This window comes from Cryptotermes secundus, unplaced genomic scaffold, assembly GCF_002891405.2.
Source record: "Cryptotermes secundus unplaced genomic scaffold, Csec_1.0 scaffold375, whole genome shotgun sequence".
Taxonomy (NCBI): Eukaryota; Metazoa; Arthropoda; class Insecta; order Blattodea; family Kalotermitidae; genus Cryptotermes; species Cryptotermes secundus.
Window position 1 is genome coordinate 39,598 of NW_019731222.1, and position 25,244 is coordinate 64,841.

General features: G+C 40.9%; 1 protein-coding gene across 4 annotated transcripts in view; it reads right to left on the reverse strand.

The window, feature by feature from the left end:
• The window catches only part of LOC111866486, an 82,776-nt gene that overhangs the window by 38,619 nt on the left and 18,913 nt on the right, over positions 1 to 25,244 (reverse strand). For 2 of the 4 annotated variants that reach the window (XM_023855474.2, XM_023855473.2), the window contains exon 2: positions 9,117 to 9,237. In XM_023855474.2, coding sequence (XP_023711242.1) covers positions 9,117 to 9,237 — 121 coding nt within the window. Of the gene's footprint in view, positions 1 to 9,116; positions 9,241 to 25,244 lie in introns of all 4 variants that reach the window. The other 2 variants (XM_023855472.2, XM_023855471.2) reach the window with 1 other exon arrangement.

The following is a 25,244-nucleotide window of genomic DNA, read 5'->3' on the forward strand; positions in this document are numbered from 1 at the left end:
GAACGGAAAACCAGCAACTTGACTTAATTGCGTATGAGTGACGTATGTATCCTGTTTTATACGCATTTCAGGATAAGGACAATTTGTGTCATGGCGGCTTAAGAGGAAACAGCGCAATGTTGTAACACTATAGATACTGGATAGAAATATTTCAAGGTTGTCTGAATAAAAATATAACTCCACATTATTTTGGGGAGCCGGCACAGCTCAGTCGGTATAGGGACGGGGAGGAAGAGCCGAGTTCAGTTTCAAGCTGTGTAATATTTTCCTCTCAACAGCCCCCAGACCGATTGTGGGGCCCATCCAATGGGTACCGGGGGTTCCGTCTCAGGGGTTCAAGTGGCAGGAGCGTGAAGTTCACCATTTACTTCCATCTAGTGCCGAGGTAAAAAATGGTGGAGCTATACCTCCAGTTCCTGAAGTCTTCACGGCATAGTTTAAATAATTATGCACAGAAACAACTGTACCTTATCACAATATTCAAAATTCCTAAAGGGAGAGTTTGCTTGCAGATTCAAAATATATTTCAGGGTAATGCGGTGGTTTTTTATTGTTATTTCTGCACTGATTTCCCCTTAGGCAACCAAATTATCAGATACAATGCAAATGCTACAAACAGAATTGAGTTTCCCCACACGACACAATTAGTAAGGATGTTTCACAGCTTGACCACCTCTGTGGTCTAGTGTTCAGAGTTCCTGCCTACATACGAAGAGGTCCGGGTTCGATTCCCGGGGCTACCAGATTTTCTAAGTAGTAGTGGGTCTAGAACGGGGTTCACTCAGCCTCGTGAGGATAATTGAGGAGCTATTTCAAGGAAATAGCGGCTCCGGTCTAGAAAACTGAGATTAACGGCCGTGGGGATTCATTGCGCTGACCACATGACACCCTCTATCCGCTAAAGTTGGTACTAACTTCGCCGAAAAGCGGCAGTCGCTCGGTCGGTATAGTTCGCTTGCGAACTCAAGCCATGGAGTTTCTTGTTTGTTTTGCTGTTTCACAGTTTATCCTTTGAAATGTTTCAAGTTACAGAGTTACGGGTTATTTGATAGGCAACGACTAAGATAATGTGACTAATAAATGAGGATCATTTCTAACAAAGAATTTTAGAAGAATTCATCTTATATTTTATGTACTTCGCTTGCCAAGATAGAAGAAAATCATGACTAACTCCAGTATAGTTAGAACACTACGGTCTTCTTAGGCGTGACACCGTGTAATCTGGTATAATTTAGAGATATTTCGGAGTAACGTAATTCTTGCATATTCAGAAAGCAGAATGTCACTCCGAAATGTCGATAAAATTTTGTCAGACTACTCACTCATGGAGCTGAGCCCTTCTTGAAGAGCCTCCAATTGTACAGCTACTAAAGAACTTCCCAGCATTTTATGGAACCCAAAGGTTCATTACCGTGTTCACAAGAGCCTTCCGCTGGTCCCCATCCTGAGCCAGATCAATCTAATCCATACCATCCCATCCTATCTCTCTAAGATCCATTTTAATATTGTTCTCCCACATATGTCTTAGTCTTCCTAGTGGTTTCTTTCCATCTGGCTTTACCACAAATATCCTATATGCATTCCTCTTCTCCCCATTCGTGCTACATGCCCTTCGTATCTCATGCTCCTTGACTTGATCGTTCTAATTATACTTGGAGAAGAGTACAACTTATGAAGCTTCTCATTATGCGGCTCTCTCATCGTTTTGTTCATTTTGTCCAGACTACAAGACATAAAACCCCAAAAGACTTAATCTTCATACTTTCCGCCGTGATAACTGAATGCCTGCTTCCTTCTAGTATTATCCTCCCAGTGAATGCTTTGCATAATCTTAAATTAAATTTCATATGGAACACAAGACATTCAGTTGTCCACGTTTTCCCTTGTATGATGGTACAGTCCGACAGGATTGTCTGAAGGATCATTTGAGTATAAATTCCTAATCGAGACAAGCCAACGGGCCTAGTCAATGTCAACAATCTGAAGGCTGCTCTAACTATCATCACAGAAACCGGATTTCATGAATGGTAGACAGGAATGTATTGAAGAGAAAGTTACGGGGTCAAACGCCTCGGCTTAACGTCTAAAATGTCTTAAGAAGGCACGAAAAACAGGCGTTATTTCATAGATACACGTAAAACTAAACATTGAAAGCAAAGACTTTGATGGTAAAGGCAAAACGTTTATATCACTAATGTCACTCTTTTATTTCTGAATAACTCTGCAGTAACATTTAAGTTTTGTGTACTAATATTCAAAGTAGCCGTCTAGGAACCAAGATTAACGGCCGTGGGGATCCGTTGCGCTGACCATGCGACACCCTCTATCCGCAAAAGTTGGAACTAACTTCGCCGACAAGTGGCGGTCGCTCCGTCGGTATAGTTCGCTTGTGGACTAAAGGCCACGAAAGAATATTCAAAGTAGGAAAGTTTAGACCTAAAAGGAAGGAAAATATTAAAATGGATGTCAAAATACTGGATTGGGAAGATCAGGAGTAGAGCATTCTGACTGTGGACAGAGATTTGCGGTGGTGTCTTGAACACAAGATCTTACATTCCATATTAGATGGAGAATTCCTTGACAAGTCGAATGAATATCAGGTTCTGAAATAGGGAGAAGTTGGTTACGAGGGCACATAAAACGATGCATGAAATGGAACTGCAATTACAATAAACGTGGAACAGATTCCTTATGTTGCACGTGTTTAATTCATTACATCAGTGGCAAATATTAAGACTTTAATTTGTGTTAGTCGGTACAGCGACTGGCTATGGGCTGGACGACTTATAGATCAGAGTTCGAGTTCTGGTAGGGTCAAAAATTTTCACTTTCCAATCGTCCAGACAGGCTTTGGGGTCCACCCAACCTCCTATACAAGGGGTACCGGGGGCTCTTTCCCCAGGAGTAAAGCGGCCGGGACGTGAAGCTGACCACTCACCTCCAACTAGTGGCGAGGTCAAGAAAATGTGGATCTATACATACACTCGCCGGTCACTGTATCCGAGCTCGGAAGCCGGGACCGTAGGTTCGAATTCCACTAAGAGCATGGTTTAGTCTTTGTCTGTAAATACGAGTTTTTTGTATTTGTGCACAAGTAAAGACCTTGCGACGAGCTGATCACCAGCCCAAGGAGTCCTACCGAATGTCTAAGATCTAGTAAACCGAATTGAAACGGAGAGTTTCATGCCGGTAGGCCAAGGCACAAATTTGGGCTGTAGCGCCCCCCCCCCCAAAAAAAAAAATACATTCACTCCCCCATACTCCTTCATGGCGTAGTACTTAATTAGTTAAGCACAGTGACAACTTTACCTTTTTACTTTTTGTGTTTTATTTTGTAACGCTGTCAGTACCTAGGTTAGATTTAGACATTAACAACTAGGCTATATAGCATCGAAAGGAAAGATGAATTAGAGAGGATTCGAAAGGAAGCCATTTTTGCCTGATCGAGGTGCTTTCCCGGCGTCTACCTGGAGGGACTGAGGCAAACAACGAGACCCTTCACAGTCAGGGTATCCGGTATCCCGTCAGAGATTCGAGAAGCATACCTCCCCAATACAAGCCTATACGGTCTTTAATGGTAAAAAGAAAAAAATTCCTTACGATGTTCTTTTTATCAGCATTTATACATTGTCCGCCATCATTTCACAAATAAGTACATTGAAAGCTTTGACCATAGTAGTACATCCGGGTCTGAAATCCGGTTCGGTAGCTTCAATCCTAGAATTCTGCATCCCGTAGAAAGTAGTATTCCATTACGACCACTATAGGGCCCAAATTTCTCTCGCTGTGTCCATGTTGCTAAACTGGAAGGAAAAGCAAGTTTCTGTAGGGCATTATTATGCCCGTTTCCTCATTTTCGACTTTATATACATATACTTTACATATACATATATATACTTTATATATGTAGTAGATAACTATAACAAGACACTTGAAATTTCTGAAGAAACCATTTACTTCTGTAAAATTATGGATTTCTAGAAGTTGCAACTCAAAGCCCCGGTTGAATCCGAAGGGAATTCAATCACATAATATGGAGTTCAGGAGTCTGATTGGAAACCCGTCGTACAGCTTTGTAGCTTAGGTTTCATGAGCCGGGCTAACTCAGCCAGGAATGTGACTGGCTACAAAAGGGAAAACTCGGGATTTATTCCCGGCCTGGTGATGAATTCCCGGATTGAGACTGGGTATTTTTATGAAAGGGATTAGGAAAATGATAAATAAGGCGAAATGAAGGTGTTGGGGGGAAATCATCCAAAAATACAGTGAAGTGAAGTGAAGTGAATCGTGGTGAGGATGTGAAGGGTGTATAATTGTAGTGAAGTGAAACGAAGTGAAGGCCATGATGAAATGTGAGTGCATGAGTTCATGACATTACATATTTCATTGCCGTTACTGTTACTGTATGGTATGCTTATTTTTATGGATATTCATTTATATAATTGTAGTTGTAACTGTATTTTGATTGTAATCATTGTATGTAGTGTGTCCTTTATTGTTTTACTTTTGTGTCCATGATATGTATACAGTTGCCGTCCCGCAGTGCATTCAACTTCACCTGACACTTCACGACACGCTTCGGCAACACAGTGCCATCATCAGGTGCCCTAATTACGCCTATCTATTGCATTACTTGCCTTATATGTCTTTATAAAAGTATTTAAAAAGTGCGTATTTGTCAACTATAACACACCAAAACTTGTTAAGATTATTCATCTTATGTGTCTTAATTACTTTTGTGTGCTGTGTTTTGTTTGAGCGTGCTGTATCATTTTGTGTGATGTGTTATTTGTGGTTTGTGCTTTATTGTAGTAGCAGTGCAACCGGGCAAACCCCCATTTGCAGTTTAAATATTAATAATAAAAATAACACATTTGTGTACTAGCGGCTCCATCCGGAAGGAAACAGGTAAAATCGTGTAAGGGGACTACTAGCATCCATCTAGAGATGAGGTCAAGAATCTGAGGAAATTTTCCTCCGCTCCCCCTGCGCCTTCACGGTACGTGTTCTATTTCGCACAAACAGACATATGTATTTCATTTCGATTTATGTTTGATTTAATTACAGAGATACACATCGTTCCCAATGTCGGCACGTGTACCATTTATGACGTTTTACAAAACATCGCTTTAAAATAATTTGCTGGTTTGTTTTCTCTCTGTGAAATAAATGACTGATTTCATTTTTTTTCTTTTCTCTTTTGCATTTCAGATTTAATACAATACTATTAATTAAATATTTTTATACCATATACAACCTGACCTCCTCGTGATGATAACTGAGGAGCTCTTTCAAGGAAATAGCGGCTCTGCTCTAGAAAACCGAAATTAACGGCCGTGGGGATTCGTTGCGCTGACCACGCGACACCCTCTATCCGCTGATATTGGTATTAAATTCGCCGACAAGCGGCGGTCTCTCGGTCGGGATACTTCGCTAGAGGACTAAAACCACGGAGTTTGTTTTGTTTGTTGTCGACCTCCATATGTGAGCCGACTGTGTACAGAAAATGACGTCTCACAAACCTGTGGGCCTCCACGGCCTGTTATAGGGATAACTTTCCTTTTTGTTTTGCCAGGGACAACTTCACATTTATGGGGAAGAATGTAAAATAGGCGTTTAACATGTAAGATTTGAGGCTTTCACGGCGGTGACTATGAAGAAAGCAGTCTTCTGGGATTTGGCACCGTGTATATGTGGTGTTAACCGACGTTTCGGAGGAACGTATCGCCCCCATCTGCTTTACCGTTTCTCACGGTGTTGTCGCTTGCAGATTTCTTATACTTTTTCTTCTACCCTGAAGATGGGGGCGATACGTTCCTCCGAAACGTCGGTTAACACCACATATACACGGTGCCAAATCCCAGAAGACTGCTTTCTTCAGGCGTTTAACAGTTTGAAGTGTCTGAGGAGAACATAACTAAGACACCATTCTAATACTCCTGATCTAACATTACCGCAAATATAATACTCCACTACAATTCTACATATTCCAGAATTCGATATTAATATCAACTTAGCTTATCGACATATCGCAAATTCTGGTAGCATGAACGCAGTCTTGTTTAACATAAGGTCATGTAAAGTCATAACCCTGTTGAAGGGTACTATGATGAAGTGATGCTTCGTAATTTGGTAGAGGTTAACGACGATTCGGAGGAACGTAATTCCTCCATCTTCAGGGTGGAAGAACAATCCGGGCTAGCAAACAGGTAAGCAGCAAGGAGCTCTGAAACTCTTGTTTTTTGTCAAGAAAACAATTTCCATTCTGGAGATAATCATACAGAACTACAGTCACGAAGATTATCATATTCTTAGTTGTGACGTCATGTATTCTGGTAGATAGGTACCAACGTTTCGGAGAAATCTGCCGCCTCAATTTTCAGGGCAGAGGACTGAGATAGCTTCAAGGCAGCAGATTCCTTCGAAACGTTGGTATCTATCTACCAGATTAAACGGTGTCACATTCGAGAATATATTGGACTTCATGGTCACGGCCACGAATTGCCTAAATCTCGCACACAACCAGGAAGCAGCTGGAGTTGTGTGCGAGCACAACAGCGGTTTCGTTCCCCACAATTGTCCATGCTATTGTACTTTGTGTCCGATATTGAGTGACGTCACCTTTCCAAATATAACACTTGCATTCTTATCTGCATGGTAGAAACATCGTTACGTTAGGCGCTATTTTAATTTTCATGACGATACTGCTGTCGCTTGTTCCGTACGGTAGCCCGGTCGTTGCACTGCCAACACATGGCGAACTTCCGGAAGACTGTAACTGCTTCTACAGAACAACGGGCCTAAGCAACCCGCGCACCATACATTGCATTCTACTGACCCCGAGCGTTTGTGCCTCTTAAGGCGCGACCACATTACTCGTGCTCGTGTGACTCGATATGCTCGCGAGTAATGTGGACGATATGACAAGTCACGAGACAAGCAAATTTTTAATTTAAAAAATATAGCCAATAAATTAATATATGACTACAATGCTACAAGCCGGAAGGTTGCGGGTTCAAGTCCCGATGAGGTCATTGGATTTTTTTCAATTGACCTAATCCTTCTAGCCGCACTGGGGCCCTGGGCTTCACTCATCCTCTAACAGAAATGAGTACCAGGAATTTAACAAATAATTTTCCTGGGGGGTAAAGCGCGGCCGGCGCGTAAGGCTGACATCCTTACCGCCATCTTTGAGCCGATTTTCTAGATAATGTGGGATTCTCAACGTCTCACATCCCTATGGGCCTTCACGGCCTGTTACAGGGATAGCTTTACTTTTTTTTACAGCCTATACACACTACGAGTAAATATACGGATCCTCACGCGCCGAAGCCTGACGAGCAACTGAAGTAGTGTGGACAAAGATTTACGAGCACAAGCCTGACGAGCGCGAGCACGAGCACGAGTAATGTGGAAGCGCCTTTATACGTCTTCCAATCAGTGTGTTTATTTAAACATTATCACCCAAACAATATCTGTTTCTTGCTTACCGATCGTATGCAGAATCCTGAGACAATTTTACGTATACTGGTNCGATTTACTAATTATTTTCCGGAACACGTAGACAGTGTTGTGTTTCTCTTTAGCTTTACTGCGGAACAGATGCTTAAAAATCATCTGTGTTTTTCGTCACAAAATCCGTTTAGAAGTATAAAAGATAAAGGTAAAACTATCCCTGTAACAGATCGTGGAGGCCCACAGGGTTGTGAGACGTCGAGGCTCCCACATTTTCTAGATAATCGGTTCACAATTGGCGGTTAGGTTGTCAGGTTTAAGCGCCGGCCGCCCTTTACCCCCAGGTGGATTCCTGATACTCATTTTTGTTAGAGGCTGTGTCGAACCCAGGGCCACAGTGCGGCTACAAAGATTAGGTCAATTGAAAAATCTAATTATCTCATCGGGAATCGAACCTCGACGTCTCACAACCTTATAGTTCTTCAGGGCCTATTACAGGGGTAGCTTTATCTTTTTTTTTTACCTGTATTTGCGATTTGGAAGAGATATATTTTTACACTGAAATTGCTTCATGACAAAATTTCATTTTACTCCTTCTGTGTTACCGTTATTTGTACCCAGCAGCCCACAGGCTCTAATTCTGTGTTTGCGTGTTGAAATTCATTTTGCGTGACTTTTTAAAAAGAAGGTTTATTACAATATTGGAGATATATTGAAGTATTTTTAAATTATCAGTGAAAACTCTAGGGAATATTTGACAGTTCGCGACAGTTCTCATCTTTACCAACAGATTGCACAGACTTCCCTTACTTACCCACTTTACACAGTTCAGACTTAAGGTAAACAGTGAAATCAAAATTTCACTGAATAGACTGACATGTTCTTGAACTAATCTGAAAAGACAGCTTGACAGAAGAGAAGATGTGCCCTTTTTGTGAAAATTCGAAAATATGATCTCGACGAGACTAATCTAGTGATAAATATCTAGAAATGTATACGAGAGATGCTCGGTTCGAATCTCTACAGGGGAAATTGCAAACATGCCTGAGGTTTACCGTGATTTTCTTCAACTCCTTCAAGCTAATGTCGGTATAGTACTTCGATTAAACCAAGGCCTGCTCCTTCCAAACCCTTATTAACTCATCAGTCATTAAAAAATTCGACGTTATTAGTCTAGCTACTCGGCCTTGCGACGGGCTTATCCCCCGTCTAAGGAGTCCTACTGACTGTAAGATTACGAAAGTGAAGTGAGACGAAGCGTCTCACTGAGGATCTATACTCTAGAGGGAACAAATTAATAATGAAGGAATAAATGAATGAATGAATGAATGAATGGAGTCTAGCTACTGGCGGCTTCGCAAAACATCGAATCATTATAATATCAGATGAAAATTCTGTATTACCGACCGAAGCACTGCCGTTTATTACTGCCATCGTCTGGTTATAATTAACAAATTATTTTTACATTTTGCTTCCATGGGAACAACAAACACTGCCCTACTTTGATTAAAAGAACATAGATATTGGTAATATCTTAAGCACTGTCATCTTGCAGCGAAAATTCCTGAAACCATACACACTGAAGATATCCGATGAATATCTCAGCTTGTTAACTGTATTTTCAACCGAAATTAGTACTTCCTGGTTAGTCATGGGCTTACCGGTTGGTGGACGCTCCTTGGGATAGCAGATTCTGAAGAGACCTTTGGTGCGTGTGTAGTAATAATATTTAGAATTCATGTTCTCGAGTAGCGACTCCTGGTCCCCGCGTTTGGCAGCGAACTGCTGCAACATGAGACACATTTCAAGAGATTCAGTACGACTGTACTCAGACTCAGTGTTCAAAAACACTTTCTTAAAACACAATCATTAAACTAACTCTTGTCAATAAGGAAAATTCTTAATAACTTATCAATTAAAAACACATTTGGAAAAAGAAAACTATTTTTTCAACACCGTTAAACTAAAATCATTATTCACAACACTAAAATAGTATTATTGTAGTATTATTAATATTATCCTAAGATACAACACTGTGTAGTCAAAGAGGCACCTGATCTTTCCGTTCTTACGTCCTGAAATGTCTCACAAAGATAAAAAGCGATACATCTTGGCCCAATTTTTGCTCATGAAAGCTAACTTCCATCGTTTTTTACTGTGATCAAAACGTTTCGCAATTTATTACTTGAACTTTTGGGCCCCTGCCTCATAGTAACGTTGCTTCACGCCACACATCGGTGTGACAGAAGTTATCTTCTATCCAATGGGACGTACATAGACACAATCCGAATGAGTACCACTCAATATTCAAGCCAACTTCTCATTATTACCAGAAACAATCTAAAGAGAGCGAGACATCTTCTAGGAAGACTGGCAACCCCGTGCCTCCTCGGCAACCAACATGGCATACCAGTCAGTCTATAGATCTCATTTGGATGCCAAGTAAAACGTGAGGCTACGAAGCTGTACAGTAGTGTTCAGAAGTTTCTTCAAATTTGGGGCATTACGACGCTGGCAAGACAAGTCTTAAGGCCTTTAAAGAATATTTGTAAAATGTAAAAGTTTTCATAAAACAATAAAACAATGGGCACTATGTAAGGTGCTTTGAGATAATACACGATATTCTGGCTATTAATCTTATCTTTCTATTTATGTTACAATAAAATAATTATGAGGCTGAATGGAGTAGAAGCAGAATGGCGAAGCCCTACTTCATTCCTATTATTATTATTACTATTACTTTGTTCAGTGTCTGTTCTGTTAGTAAAAATTGCCCCTCTGCTAGATGCGCTTCTGCTGCTAATGTTGTTTGTAGGGACGTGGACGTCTTTGGACCAAAAACTCTGTTGATGAAACATATCTTATACTGAACCAATTTAACTATTATTATTATTATCATTAATTTTATTAATTTCGTTGTTATGACTATGATTTTTGTATTTTGTTTTTTTAATTATTTTTGTGTATTTCTCTATTCGTGCTAGCTTTGTAATTGGCCTCTGTGCTGTTAAGTTTGCACGTAAATAAACATGAATTGAATTGAACATGAATAAGAATTAATTGGGTTATTATTATGTATTATTATGTATTATTATGTATGTATGTGTATTGTCCTTTCTTACCACATAATGGAATAACCATTCGAAATGTACTTATTTTATTTTCTCACCGGTTAACGCTAACTTTAATTTTTCTTGGAATTATTATTAATTTAATGCCATTATATAGACTGTCTTATTTGTATTGAACATTGATGTCAATAATTAAGTTCTTCCTATTCTTATTTATGTGTTAACAGCCCAAAGGCCAATTACAAATTGAGCACCAGTAAAATGATAATAATATAATAATAATTCAGTTAAATTCTTTTAGTTATATCTGTATTTCTGTGTACTCGTGCCAACTTTGTTATTGGCCTCTGTGCTGTTAAGTTTGCACATAAATAAACACGAACTGAATTGAATTATTACTATTTCTAAATATATATACTTCACATTTCTCAATTCTCAATAGAAACATAGATTTGTTTTAATGAAATAATTTTTATTATTAATTCGTCTGTTTATTTCCTTCTCTGCATTAATGTGTTTTTCCTCCAGTGATTGCCTGTAATTTGTCTTTGACTTTTTATTGTGTTTGTCCGTAATGTAATTAACAGTATCTACACTGTGCTGCGTCTGTAATTGGCCTTGTGGCTGTTGGCTCGGCATATAAATAATAAAGAATTGAAATGAATTATTATATTATTATTATTATTATTATTTTACTCGTGCTCAATTTGTAATTGGCCTTTGGGCTGTTAACACATAAATAAGAATAGTAAAAACTTAATTATTGACATCAATGTTCAAATATTATATTTCTGGATATTGTTCATCGTCCTGTTTTTATTTAAAATCCGTCCTGTTTGTCTCCGAAAAGTTGTGTTTTAAATAAAGCAAAACGGCTTTTACAACAAAAACCGGATGATGAATAACGTCCAGAAATATAATATTTGCATTAACGCACCATTGTTACAAACTTTTAGATCTTATTGACATTAATGTTGCTGTCGCTTTGGTTGTTGTCGTCTTCACGGATTGACGTTCAAGTAAATTCTTGTGAATTTGCATGCGTCACCAATGTTGATCTTTATTTATAGTAGATTTATGTTTATTCTTCATATTGTAACGTGTATCTTGGTAACGCGACAGTAAATAATCGATTCCGGATTTGATAACTCGATTTATTCGATAATCTCCACGTCGTAACTACATTATATTATTACACTAAAACATTAACCATTGAACTGCCTTGAAAGACGTCTTCCTGACCTTCCTGAACAAGTCAAAGTCAAAGTCACATTGCGACCGATGGTCAGTCAGTCAGTCAGTCAGTCAGTCAGTAAGTCAGTAAGTCTTGGTGTTGAGCCCCATCTGCAGCTCATGACCAGATATTTATTACTGTTTGACAGTTACGGTCTTGTTTCTGTGGGGCGCCATCTCTGACGAGAGGACGGGTCTGTCTTTTGTATATGCTGCTGGCCCTTGCATGCGCAGTCTTTCTCGGGTCCGAGACCCTTGGTATTCGAGACCATATTTTACTCTCAGACTTGAGACTTCCCTTTTCGTCGCCTCCTACGAATGAACAGTGTTCACTGCTTTTTATATAGGCTCGGCACGGACCACCAACAGAAAAAACATCGCTGCTTAGCAATGGATATCGTGTATTGAGAAGAAAGCAGTCTTCTGGGATTTGGCACCGTGTATATGTGGTGTTAACCGACGTTTCGGAGGAACGTATCGCCTCCATCTTCAGGGTAGAAGAAAAAGTATAAGAAATCTGCAAGCGACAAGACCGTGAGAACGGTAAAAGCAGAAGACTGCTTTCTTCATAGTCACCGCCGTGAAAGCCTCAAATCTTACATGATATCGTGTATTGTTCTCAGGCGTGTCCACTCAGACATTGCTTAGCAACAGACGCCTATACTGTTGTATGCTCGTTGGTTGGAACATGTTTACGTATTCGTCTCCTAGAAACGGCCCAATATGTTGCATTATATTTATTATTCATTGGTGAAATGCTTCGGTTTGAGTGGTAATACATCAGACCACAGTACTTGGAATGCGTAAAATGTTACCTTCCCCAGAATTCCTAAACATGTATTAACGAAAACAAATTAACATGGCAGTTGTTTAAGAGTAATACTAAGTTCACGTGTTAAATACTAATTATACGCTTGCCTTGCAAAGGACTATGATCCCAAAAAAACGACCTTGGCTAAGTCCCTGACGTCAGCAACTCAATATAAATTTGCTAACTACAACTTTCTTCAGGCGGCCATGATTACAGAATTACGCGAGCAATTCTTCGATTATTATGCAAACACCATTTATGTTGTCACAACTGACTGTGCAGTTCCTCAAGAACATATATATCGCTCTTTTGACGGAACAGATTAATCGTTTTGGGGATATTAAATAGAAAGTTACTAACAGCTTGGTTCATCACAGCTACAAAAAAACCTCACTAATGGATATTATCGTAAGTCAGTGCAGTTCAATTCATATCAGCACATATCATTACAGTGACATTAATTTGCAAGCAAATATCGCCCTTCATCTACCACCTGGTCTTCCAAGTGACCTTTCTCTAGCAGCTGGGATAGTGTAGTCGATATAGCAACTGGAAATGGGCCGGTCGACCGAGGGGTCAGAGTTCGAGTCTTTGTAGGGTCAAAAATTTTCTCTTCTCCATATCATCCAGACCGGCTCTGGGGCCCACCCAGCCTCATATCCAATGGATACCAGGCGCTCTCTCCCCGGCGGTAAAGCGGCAGGGGCGTGAAGCTGATCACTCACCTCCAGCTGGTGTCGAGGCCAAGAAAATGTGAACCTATACATTCACTCTCCCGTACGTCTTCATGGGGCAGTGTTGAATTAGTTAAGCACAGGAACACCTTTACTTTTCATCTGGGACTCTCATTCATTCGGAAGGAAAGGTCGTTTGAGGTAGCCGAGGTGACGCGCAACCGGACGGAGGCAGACACTGAAGCTCAGGAGTGTATCCAGGTATGGGCGTTGCGATGCGGGACTGTCCCCCACTACACCCAACCCTGCCCCGGGCGTGTACAATGTCATTAATTGGGGACAAGGGGGTCACGGCTGTTTTAGAAACCGAACCTTACATACTACAGTGGTCATTTTCACTACCTACTCTAGCATTAAAAAGCTCTGTATCTTACCGGCAAAATGTAAGTTCACAAGATTCTTCGAATACGCCACTGCTGCTTCCCCAAACGCCACTGAATGAGTCATCTTTATAATGGAGATAGAGTGTTTTTTCTATCGTATACAAAACAAACTCCGTGGTTTTAGCCAGAAAGCGAACTATACCGACCGAGCGACAGCCGCTTGTCGGCGAAGTTAGTGCCAACTTTAGCGGATAGAGGGTGTCGCGTGATCAGCGCTACCAATCCCCACGGCCGTTAATTTCGGGTTTCTAGACCGGAGCTGCTATTTCCTTGAAATAGCTCCTCAATTATCCTCATGAGGCTGAGTGGACCCCGTTCCAGACCCACTACTTCTCAGACATATCTGATAGGGCCGGGAATCGAACCTGGGACCTCTGACCACTAGACCACAGAGGCGGTCTACCATTCCATTCTCCACCAATATTAAGACAAAACCAAGGACATCTGTAGCAGTGCTAGAACGGCAGCCTCGAATTCTAGAACAGGGTTTCACGAGGAGATATTGACATCTTACGTAAGTCTCATACCACTCCAGTGAAATCAGTCATCTCACGTTCCACTTACGTCAAATGGTAACACTTCCGGTTCTACACACAGGATCCGGCTTCGAGTTCTGTTGCGGTCTGCATTCTCTACATTACATTAAAGTTCTGTACATGAATGACGCTTCAGTTACACGCAAGCAACGTGTTACTTATAAGGATTCGAATGTACAGTGTAAATTACATTTAATAATAATTTAGAACGCTTGACGATTCATAGTGTCTATAGCTCTTTCACTTCCAAGGTTACGCTGTTCTGGGATATTACGTCATGTAGTAGCGTAGACAGATACCAGACCACACCTCATACCATCCCAGCAGAACGTAATATTAACAATCACCGCCGTGAAACCTAAGAATAGTGGTACGGTATGGTGTAGGATATGGTGTAGTGTAGTATCGCATGGTATGTTATGGTATAGCATAACACAGCATAGAAAACCGAGATTAACGGCCGTGGAAATCCGTTGCGCTGACCACGCGACATCCTCTATCTGCAAAAGTTGGCACTAACCTCGCCGACAAGCGGCGGTCGCTCGGTCGGTATAGTTCGCTTGTGGACTAAAGGCCACGGAGGAAAAAACAGAGCATAACATAGTATAGTCTAGTGTGATTATGCGTCCAGGAGAGAGAAAAAGTTAGGCTCTTTTGATGACAGTAATAAGTCTTCGAATTTTTTTCAATAGCAGCGTTAAGTGGCGAGATTAATACAGCTCTTATATGAACAACTTTTTTTTAAAACAAGGATAATTTTGCAACATCCCTTTAGACTGCTGATGTTAGTAATATTCTGAGGTTTGGTTTAACGCGTCTACTTTCTCCATTCTCATATTTTCATGCAATTTCTCAATTCATACATCATATTTGAATGTGTGGAATTAATACATGTTCCTGCCCACACGTAGAAACAATGAGTACAGGAAAATAATGATTATTTCTTACACCACACTTGTATTGTCCAGCGCACATTGCTAATAGAATGACTCTGTATATTAACTATTCCTAGACCAACCTCCTTACTAGCGTAAATTAAAATTCCTATGCTTCTCTTTATGGTATCTAGATTAACACCCAGTAGATTCACATCATCAGCATAGACCAACAGCTGATGTATCCCAGTTAATTTTAATCCACTTGCTTTTTTTTTAACTTTTCTAATGGCATATTTTAAGCAAAGTTGAAAAGTAGTAGTGATAAAACCTCTCCTTGTTTTAAAGCATTCTGAAGCAGACGATGTATTTACCTATTCAGACGTTACCATAAGTTTCAATTAAACATATTTCAGTCAGCCTAACTAGTTTCATGTGTACACCAAACTCTGTCAGAATATTGTACACAGTTCCTTCCTAACTGATTCATCATAGGCTCTCAATGACGATCTATTGACTGCTTATAGATCTTGAAAATCAGAACCATAAATAAATAGTTCACTGAAATTGTTGGTTCAATCTGCAGTTCATTCGCGAAAGGCACATACAGGTGGCCTATAACAAACAGCGTGGCGCACCCATAAGACCTACTCTATCAAACAAAGCAAAGGAAATATTAATTTGTTATTTACATGAAATGTATCAAATGTATAGATCAAATGGAAGCCATATCTGTCCATCGAAAACAATTCATTACCGGGTTTAGGAATTAAATTATAAGTGTAGAACGAATTTCATTATATAATTATAATCCTTCGTCCACGTGAAGCTCAAAAGAAACTTTATCAAATAGGCTGCGTCATAGCTCAAGCGGTTAGTGGCTCGCTTCCCACCGCGGCGACCAGGGTTCGATCCCGTGGTCAAGTGGGATATGTGGTGGACAAAGTGGCTCTGGGGTAGGTTTTCTCAGAGTACTTCGGTTTCCCGTGCCAATCTTCATTCCACCAAATTCTCCATCATAATAATCACCAGGGGCAGGCTACAATAGGCTAATCAGTGGCCGCTGTGCCGAGTGGACCCAGATGGACTCCACCCCCCCCCCCCCCACACTACGAGACAAAAAAAAAAACTACAACTCTATAAACATNACTAAGCGAATTAAACAAAAAGTTTAACTGTATAGAATTCGATTTACCTCACTGCTACATTAAATGTACAATAAATTTCTGGTGCATTTCAATATTTGCAAAAATTCTTCCATTACTCGTTGCTTCGTTATATCCGAGCTACATCTGTAGCCACGTAGTAATTCGAGAACAGCCGAAGAGATTTTCATGAAAACTGTGAAATATTACTAACACTTGCAGGCACGTTCGAATTTTCGTTAAAATCGGAAGACAAGAGGGCACCAACACCTATATGTGTTTTGCGCTTGTTTCGGGCAGAACTCAATAAATATTTACAGAAGAGAAAATTATTCCGAAAAAAAAAGTTCTTGAAGAATATTAAACACAAAATTTTATATCCAATATATACACGTCACTTGTCTTGCGATTTTTGACACAGCTGAATAAAAGTAAACAAACGCATCAGAAATTCTTTCTCTAAGCAAAAGCCTACATTTCGTAATTTGGAAGTCCACGTATGCAGCCATTACAAGCCATACAAAAATCTATATTCCTGAGACATGTTTTTCGATTTGTTACTTGTAGGTGATTAAATGTATGTGGTTTCATATTTAGGGTACAATATATAACACTTAGTGCATGCAGACAAATAAAACAGCGTTTTCACGATTAAAATTCACTGGAGCATTGAAAACATGGCCTCCTAGCTCCGGAACTGAGAGACATAAGGAAAGGTATAAGGCGCACTGAGGTGAGAACTAAGTCTTTGTTGGTTTAATGAGAATGAGATTCATGTCACAAAATACCTGAGAAAATCTTACTCTCAAGAGACATGCTCTACTTCCCCTTAATGTTACAATGCATACTTAGACTGTCAAGAGACTCTTGTGCTTTAGTTTCAAAATAAGGACGCAAACAGTACATCGAGAGTCTTAGAAAGAGAACTTCCCTGATATCTGTTTGTTCCTATTGCAGCGTTTGTATCATACAACAGCATAAACAATATTATCTTGTACCAAAGTAATATTTATTTATCTCATATACAACGTGACAAATTGTGATGTTAAATATTTATAATCTACTGTGTTAAAGACTGGGAAGAACAAGGCGTAGGTCGGCGGATAATATTAAAATGGATCTTATAGAGATAGGATGGAGTAATATGGATTGGATTGTTGTGGCTCAGGATAGGGATCAGTGGAGGGTTCTTGTGAACACGATAATGAACCTTCGGGTTCCATAAAATGCTGGGAAATTCTTGAGTAACTGCAGAATTGGCGGCTCCTCAAGAAGGGCTCAGCTCCATAAGTAAGTACTGTGGTAAAGTTATCTGTAATATTTTTAGAAACAGACGTGAGTTTTTCTATCCTTACATTTGGTGTGGAATATGTTTAATTTGAAAGTCAGAAAACGCCCGCCAAAATTGCCTCCAAGTTTCTTGAAAGGAGAGGAACCTACTGGAACCCATGCATAATTCTTGTTAAACATTCGTGCTATTTTGTGTAACAAAACCACTACTAGAAGTCACATATTCAACATATATTTTTTAGTCCATTCCTACGATCTCGACGTAGCCACCTAGCGAGCTGCCCCAGAATTATTACAGGATTCGAAAGTTCTGTGCAGTAATAACCGCCTCCATGGACAGGGTTCTTCTCCAGAAGCTAACAGTCTGTCACGTGGTAAAGAAATTTCCTGCCTTTTGTTATGGGACCTTAAGATTCAATATTCAATTTCAGCTAGACATTGGTCCCTTGTCCTTAGCCAGAAGAATCCAGTTCACACACCTAACACAAAGTTTCTCTAACAACTATTTTAATATTGTTCTCGTTTCGACGCCTATGGTCCGCCTCTGTGGTCTAGTGGTCAGAGTTCCTGGCTACAGATCCAGAGGTTCGGGTTCAATTCCCGGCACTACCAGATATTCTGAGAAGTAGTGGGTCTCGAACTGGGTCAACTCAACCTCGTGAGCATAATTAAGGAGCTACCTGAATGGAAAAGTAGCGGCCCCGGTCTAGAAAACCGAGATTAACGGCTGTGGGGATTCGTTGCGCTGACCACGCGACATCCTCTATCTGCTAAAGTTGGCACTAACTTCGCCGACATGCGGCGGTCACTCGGTCGGTATAGTTCGCTTGCGGACTACAGGCCATGAAGTTTTTTTTTGTTCTGTCCACAAAGGTCCACCACTGAACCTCATCCGAGAGAGGGTTTTGTGCACGGTCGTATTTTAATTGCACGAATTTCGAAGGGTTATTGTCTTACAAAGCACCATACGTCGCTATCTCCTAATTCGTATTTCGGAGGTACAGAGATCGCCTCTTCTGACCGAGGATTTTCGTAGTTTCCTTAGGATCTGTGAGGCAAGTGCCAGGATAGTACCTCAAACAGAGGCACGACCGCTTTCTTCTACGTCCTTTCTAACTCATTAGTCACTCATCACCCTAACATTCGAATCTCCATAATCTGAATTAGTGACAGTGTCGCCAACTAAACAACAAATAAATACAAAATAAAAGGCTAAACGTGCAGCTTTACATCCTTGTTCAGTTTGTCATTAACAGGAGTCCTTCAGGGACAGATACCTTCTCTCTCCCTCTCTTTTCTAAGGGTTGCAACCCCGTGAGTTTTACACGTAGAATGCTGATCCGATAGAAATATTATTACAGTTAACTAGCACGGTGTCCGCTGAAATTTCAACGGGAATTGCTGAAAACAGACTTGATCAAAAATACCTCACCTCACTAAATAAATGAAATATTTTTGGCAAAGTTTGCTAAGAAAAATCAAACTTGTTCAACAGTTCATAGCCTTTCTTCTTCTTCTTCTTCGTAAATTGGCCGTAGAATATCAGAATGGATACTATGTAATTATTTTCAGTCATAGCTTTACGAAGTGTAGCAGTCGGGCGTTGAGTGACATTGTCATTTATATACAAAATAAATACCGACATTTTCTAAATTTCAATAATATCTGCTATTTTCACAGTACCACCATACACTCAGTGTTTCCCAGTGTTTCCCAGTCTGTAATCTTCCCTTGCATTAACAGCAGCCACAGATTATTCTGAATGATAAATTCAACAAGGAGAAAAATTGTTCTCAATGAGTGTACATATACTGTACACCTATTTCCCTTCATGCATTATTTTTTAGATGAATTTCCTAGATAAAATTAAAATAATACAAAAATTTGTACATTTAGGCCTATAAACACATTGTATTAAATGAAGATACCAGGATGTAAATTATATTATATATGTATATATTTTAATCATGTCTGCTGATTGGTAAATGAACTGAAGAAACTATAAATTTATGTTTGATCCAGCACTGATACATCGAGACAGTTCTACTGCCAACTTCAGTTAGTCTGCAGACAAACCCCGTTGTCTTCTAAACAAAAATTCGAATGAGTGTTAAGACTGTTGGTTACTTATTGACGAAGTATTGACTCTAAGAAATTTAATTTCGGATGAGATGAAAGACTTGGGTGCAGTGAACTGTAAACTACAGAAGAGAAAGCGGCTATAGTAAATTTTAAGACATTAATATTGCAGGAGAATCACGGATGGAATAAGACAATTCATTTGAAACATCTGTCTCGATTGTCGGCACTAAGGGCGAGAATCGAATTGCACACTTCCCGATCACAATTCAAACGTCTGTCCTATACCAATATACTACAAAAGTTTCAGTGCGTGACAGAGCTGTTGTGGAGAGGTTTAGTCTTGATGTTTCTTGATTTCCATGGTTTCCTCAATAGCTCTCATAACCATTTCGCTGACGATAAATAACTTTCAAACTTGCACTAAAATATTCTAGGGCGATCATCCGTGTCTCCTGTCTCCATCATCAGGGTCGATAGGATGAATAATCATACGTCGCCAGTACAGTGTACATCAGTTTACCACTTTCAACGCCTCGGGAAATCAACCCTGGCGTCCTCGCCGCGGAGGGGGTTAATATCTGGAAAGATGGCGAAAAGCGCAATGGTCCATCTAAGCCAAGGAGTGAGGCATCGTGCTGAGGGGTGCGTGGCAATGGGATGGAACCTGATGAGTGTCATTAATGATCCCCTCGGGGCACCGGGTAGGACCCCGTTGTATTCATGCCTCCCCCTGTTTGGGTCGCTGAGAGTAGCGATATTTAATACCCTTGCTAGTGGACCAGAATGGATAAAAAGAAAAAGAAAACTGGTCTACAAAAAGACTACAAAATTATGGGGACTCATTTGTAAGGAAACCCCTACAAGAAATTTGTCAGCGGGGGCCGAGAGCTCTGGCACATCATCAAGAGGCGCTTGCGCAACCAGCGAACACGCTGTTGAGGTTTCGGCCAAAGGAAAGGACGAACCAGCAGTGAGAAACCTGCCTGAGGTAACATCAGAACACCTCTCTCAGGAGTCAGCAGTTCTGATATAGCTGCAGAATTGGGTCAGAAACATCGAGCGAGGATAAAACTCTCTTGATTCGCTGAGCGGAAGCTGAAGTAAAGCACCAAGGGCAGCAAACCGGAGAACGGAGACACGCCTAATCTCGCAGAACCCGTAGCAGGACCTCCAAGAGGCCAAGGCCTGAGGGCGATACCTCCGCGGAAAGGGTCAGACATCCAGAAAGATCCAGGGACAGTAATGTACCAGGGGCACATAAGGAGGCTGTGACCAATACCCAGATAGCTACCATCAAGGAGAACTATCCTGAAGACAAGCTGACAAAGGATGATCAAAATCACATCGTCGAAGGACTAGGAAGTCTGTTTCATAACAATAAAAATCCATGGCCTGTAGTCCGCAAGCGAACCATACCGACCGAGCGGATACAGGGTGTCGTGTGGTCAGCGCAAAGGATCCAATGGCCGTTAATCTCGGTTTTCTAGACAGGAGCAGCTATTTCCTTGAAATAGCTCCTCAATTGTCCTCAAGAGGCTGAGTGGACCCCGTTCCAGATCCACTACTTCCCAGAAAATCTGGTAGCGCCTGGAATGGAACCCGGAACCTCTGGATCTGTAACCAGGAACTCTGACCACTAGACCACAGAGGTGGTACGTTTTATGGGACTCAGAATTATTGAAGGGTTGAAATAGAGGGAGGGGGGGGGATACAATAGATCATCGAAGGTTTCGGTGCAAGGGCCGGTCATTCATTTTATTGTCAACGTTGCAATACCACATAAGTAAGGACAAACCGAATGGAACCTGGAACCAATAACGAATCGAGGGTTCCTTTTATGAATACTGTAATAAGGTATATAAGAACCTTTTCATTAAATCTTATAGGGTTCATATTTCCTCTAGAGGAGATGTGAGTGGTTAGAATAAAGCTTCATCCACATTTAGTCTACTTATAGAATGTGTTTCCTCGATATCTTGTGGAGGAAAAGAGTGATCTGTAATGAGCCATGACAGTTTCTTGCCCCTATTAGGAACAATTACGGAAAGACACAACATAAAATATCAGCAGACCTTTTCTACTCTGGGATTTTCGTAAAATAAATAAAATTGTCCCATAAAGTAAAAAAATAGATAGCACAGTCCCTCATTAAGTTCTAAGACTTACTTGGATTGGTGGATGACGTGTATTTATGATCGTGCGAAGAACAAATAGGCCTATATACGAATAATTTGGTAAGGAAGAAATTGTAATATTAAATATCAGCAGCCCTTTTCTACTTTGGGATTTTCGTAAAATAAATAAAACTGTCCCATAAAGTAAAAATAGACAGCACAGTCCCTCATTAAGTTCTAAGATCTACTTGGATTGGTGGATGACGTGTATTTATGATCGTGCGAAGAACAAATAGGCCTATATACGAGTAATTTGGTAAGGAAGAAATTGTAATATTAAAACCTGAACCAAAATAAAAATATTGACAAATATTGCATGTCTTCCATAAATCTAAATCTTTCAAACAATTATTTTGGAACGCATGGGAGGTAGTCTTGTCATAAGAAATAGGGGATTTCGTGGTCTTGCAGCCCACGGTGTGTGAATCTGGCGCATCTGGCTCGAGTGACAGACACCGTTGTTTTGTGCCAACTGTTGAGACACAAGTACCGCTGTCACCCTAAAGTGGGCATCTGACGTCACGGGGTGAAGGACCGCATGCTACACGACCGTCGTGCTAATTATCGGCATTCTGCAGAAAGTGCTCTCAGCTCTCTGACACTGCCTCAAAACCATATGTACCTACAGGGGCGGGGTCGCTCCCCGGGGTCTAAACGAAACACAAATAGTTCACAGATTTTATTGAGATATTTTAACCTCTAAAATCACGAAATTTGGTTTCTACTTTTAGTTACCATAAGAAATAACAAAGAAAAATTGTATAGCTTAAATCTGTTGTTACTGATTGAGGCCTCCACATTTTGGGTGCCCTGGGGCCCCCAAAAGTGTAAGTCCGGTTATGTTATGTGTAATGTGAATGGTGTACCCTCACTTGATTTGTTTGTGCAAGTTTGCTTAACGAATTTTGACTCTCTTTCTCACACACAAAAAGTATAATAACAATAAATTAATATTAGTATTATTAATTATAATAATACGGCCATGGGGATTCTTTGCGCTGACCCCACAACACCCTCTATCAGCAGAAGTTGGCACTAACTTCGCCGACAAACGGCGGTCGCTCGGTCGGTATAGTTCGCTTGCGGAATAGAACCACGGAGTCAGTGTCTATACTATAGATCGTTGAAGAGTAGAATAACAGAATGACTTAGAAGTATTATTTTGCCTGTTGTCCCCATTTTGGAGCGCAGGGTATCCGTGAAACGCTTCGTTCACTTCGGCTTCTTAATCTCAAGACAGTCGGTAGGACTCCTTGGAGGAGTGATCAGCCCGTCTCAAGGCCGCTACCTACACATAGAGAATAATAAACGCACACAGACATCAATGCCTTGAGTGGGATTCGAACCCACGATCCCAGCGTTCGTGCGAACGAAGAGAGTTCATACATGAAACCATGTGACCAATGCGATCGGCTGATTTAAGAGTGATGGATGGGAAGGAATTTGGAAGCTATTATAGCTTAATCTCGGTTACCATCCCGGCATTTGCCTTGAAGTCGAGAAAGTTGGTGTTCCCTCCGAGATTCGAACCGGGCTACACCAACTTGTTCATTGAAGCAGTGGTATCTTCAAATAAGCATGACACTTTCACAAGCCAAGGACGAAATAATGGGCAATGGGCAGTGTAGAAGTAAGATGTGAAGTTAAATCTGTGACTAATTAAGCCCAAGACATGAAGGTGTCTATATAACAGCCCAAAACGCTTGTCTCTGCCCAAGTTTACCACGCAGTCAGCACCAACGATCCTATGAACAGACACGAAGTGCTGTGGGGGGGGGCATAAGCATAACAGCTCTGGAGAGAAGTCGACGGGGTTTCATTCTCCGGCCACTTTATCCTGAGGAATGGTCCTCCCTTACCGTATATTCGTTCATGTTACTGCTTTGAACCCAGAAACGTTATCCTGTGTTATGTGGGCACAAACTCCGGCAGCCGGTCGACGAAGTTAGTGTCAACTCTAGCGGATAGAAGGTGTCGCGTGGTCAGCGAAACGGATCCCCACGGTCGTTAATCTCGGCTTTCTAGACCGGAGCCGTTATTTCCTTGAAAAAGCTCCTCAGTTATCTTCACGAGGCTTAGTGGGCCCCGTTCCAGACCCACTACTTCTCAGAAAACCTAGTAGCGCCAGGAATCGCACCCGGGGCCTCTGGCTCTGTAGGCAGGAACTCTGACCACAAGTCCACAGAGGCACAGACTGTGGATATTTTAGGGAATATGTGGTTTCAGGAAGCAAGTGTTCCAGACAGCTGCTGCCGTATTCTCCTGAAGAGAAAGACATAACTTCTCAAGCTACACTTACTTTTAGATTGTTCTAATAGCTGTCATTCGACGTGGTAAACGAAACAATAGTAGGCCAAAACTGATTGGACAGCGGGATGGGCGGACGACAGCGCCTGCACGGATTTGAATGCTGGTTACTACTGTTTCCATCCTAAAAGTTTTTATTCTACAAATATTAGAGTAAGGTCAAAAATCAGCCGCGCCATAGCTCAAGCGGTTAGTCGCTGGTTTCCCACCGCGGCGGCCCGGGTTCAAACCCGGGTCTGGTCAAGTGGGATTTGTGGTGGACAAAGTGGCGCTGGGGCAGATTTTCTCCGAGTACTTCGGTTTCCCTTGCCAATCTTCATTCCACCAATTGCTCCACAATCACCCTCACCTATCATCTGGGGCTGATACAATAGGCCAGAAGTGGCCGCAATACAAGGGACTTAGTCCCACCCCACCAGCAATAAAAAAAGTCAGAAATCAGGTATTTGTGGGTTTTGAGAAAGCGCAGATCTCTGTTAAGAAGGAAAAACTCTATAATATTTTAACGTAATTCGGAATAGCAAAGAAGTATTTAAGGACATAAGCTCAGAATGCTGTAAAACTGTGTATTTACTATGTTTCACTTGTCTTACTACAAAACACGATGCTTAACTGTACAACTCACGAACCTTGCTAGGTGCAGATGAAGATTTAACATTGGGGGTGGGGGGGGGACAAGATGCTCTATCCCCATTGCATTTTTAAATTCTATCAAGATTGGTTAGTATATTGGCCTAAATCAAGCACATATTTATAATGAAATTGTTAATTTGTTTGGGGAGAATATAATGTTTACGCATATAGGATATAACGGAAATCGGGCTATGCAATTATTTGTAGACAATGCCCAAGTCTCCCTACACAAGACAGAGGGAACAAAACTACACGGTTTCCAGCTTGTACTTCAGTGAGGCCCACAGAAACTCGCGCGAATAATTCCCCGCATAAAAGCCCGTAGTGTTTACTGTAGTCCACAAAAGAAAGAATAAATAATAAACTTATATTTGTATTGCAATATAATTTGTTTACTCCAATGTCACTTGTTGAAGGTACTACCAGAAATTGAGAAGCACAACAGTAGAATTATAACAGTTAAAACAAACAGTTTTTATGCGCGAGTTAGTCACGCTGATGTCGACAGCAACACT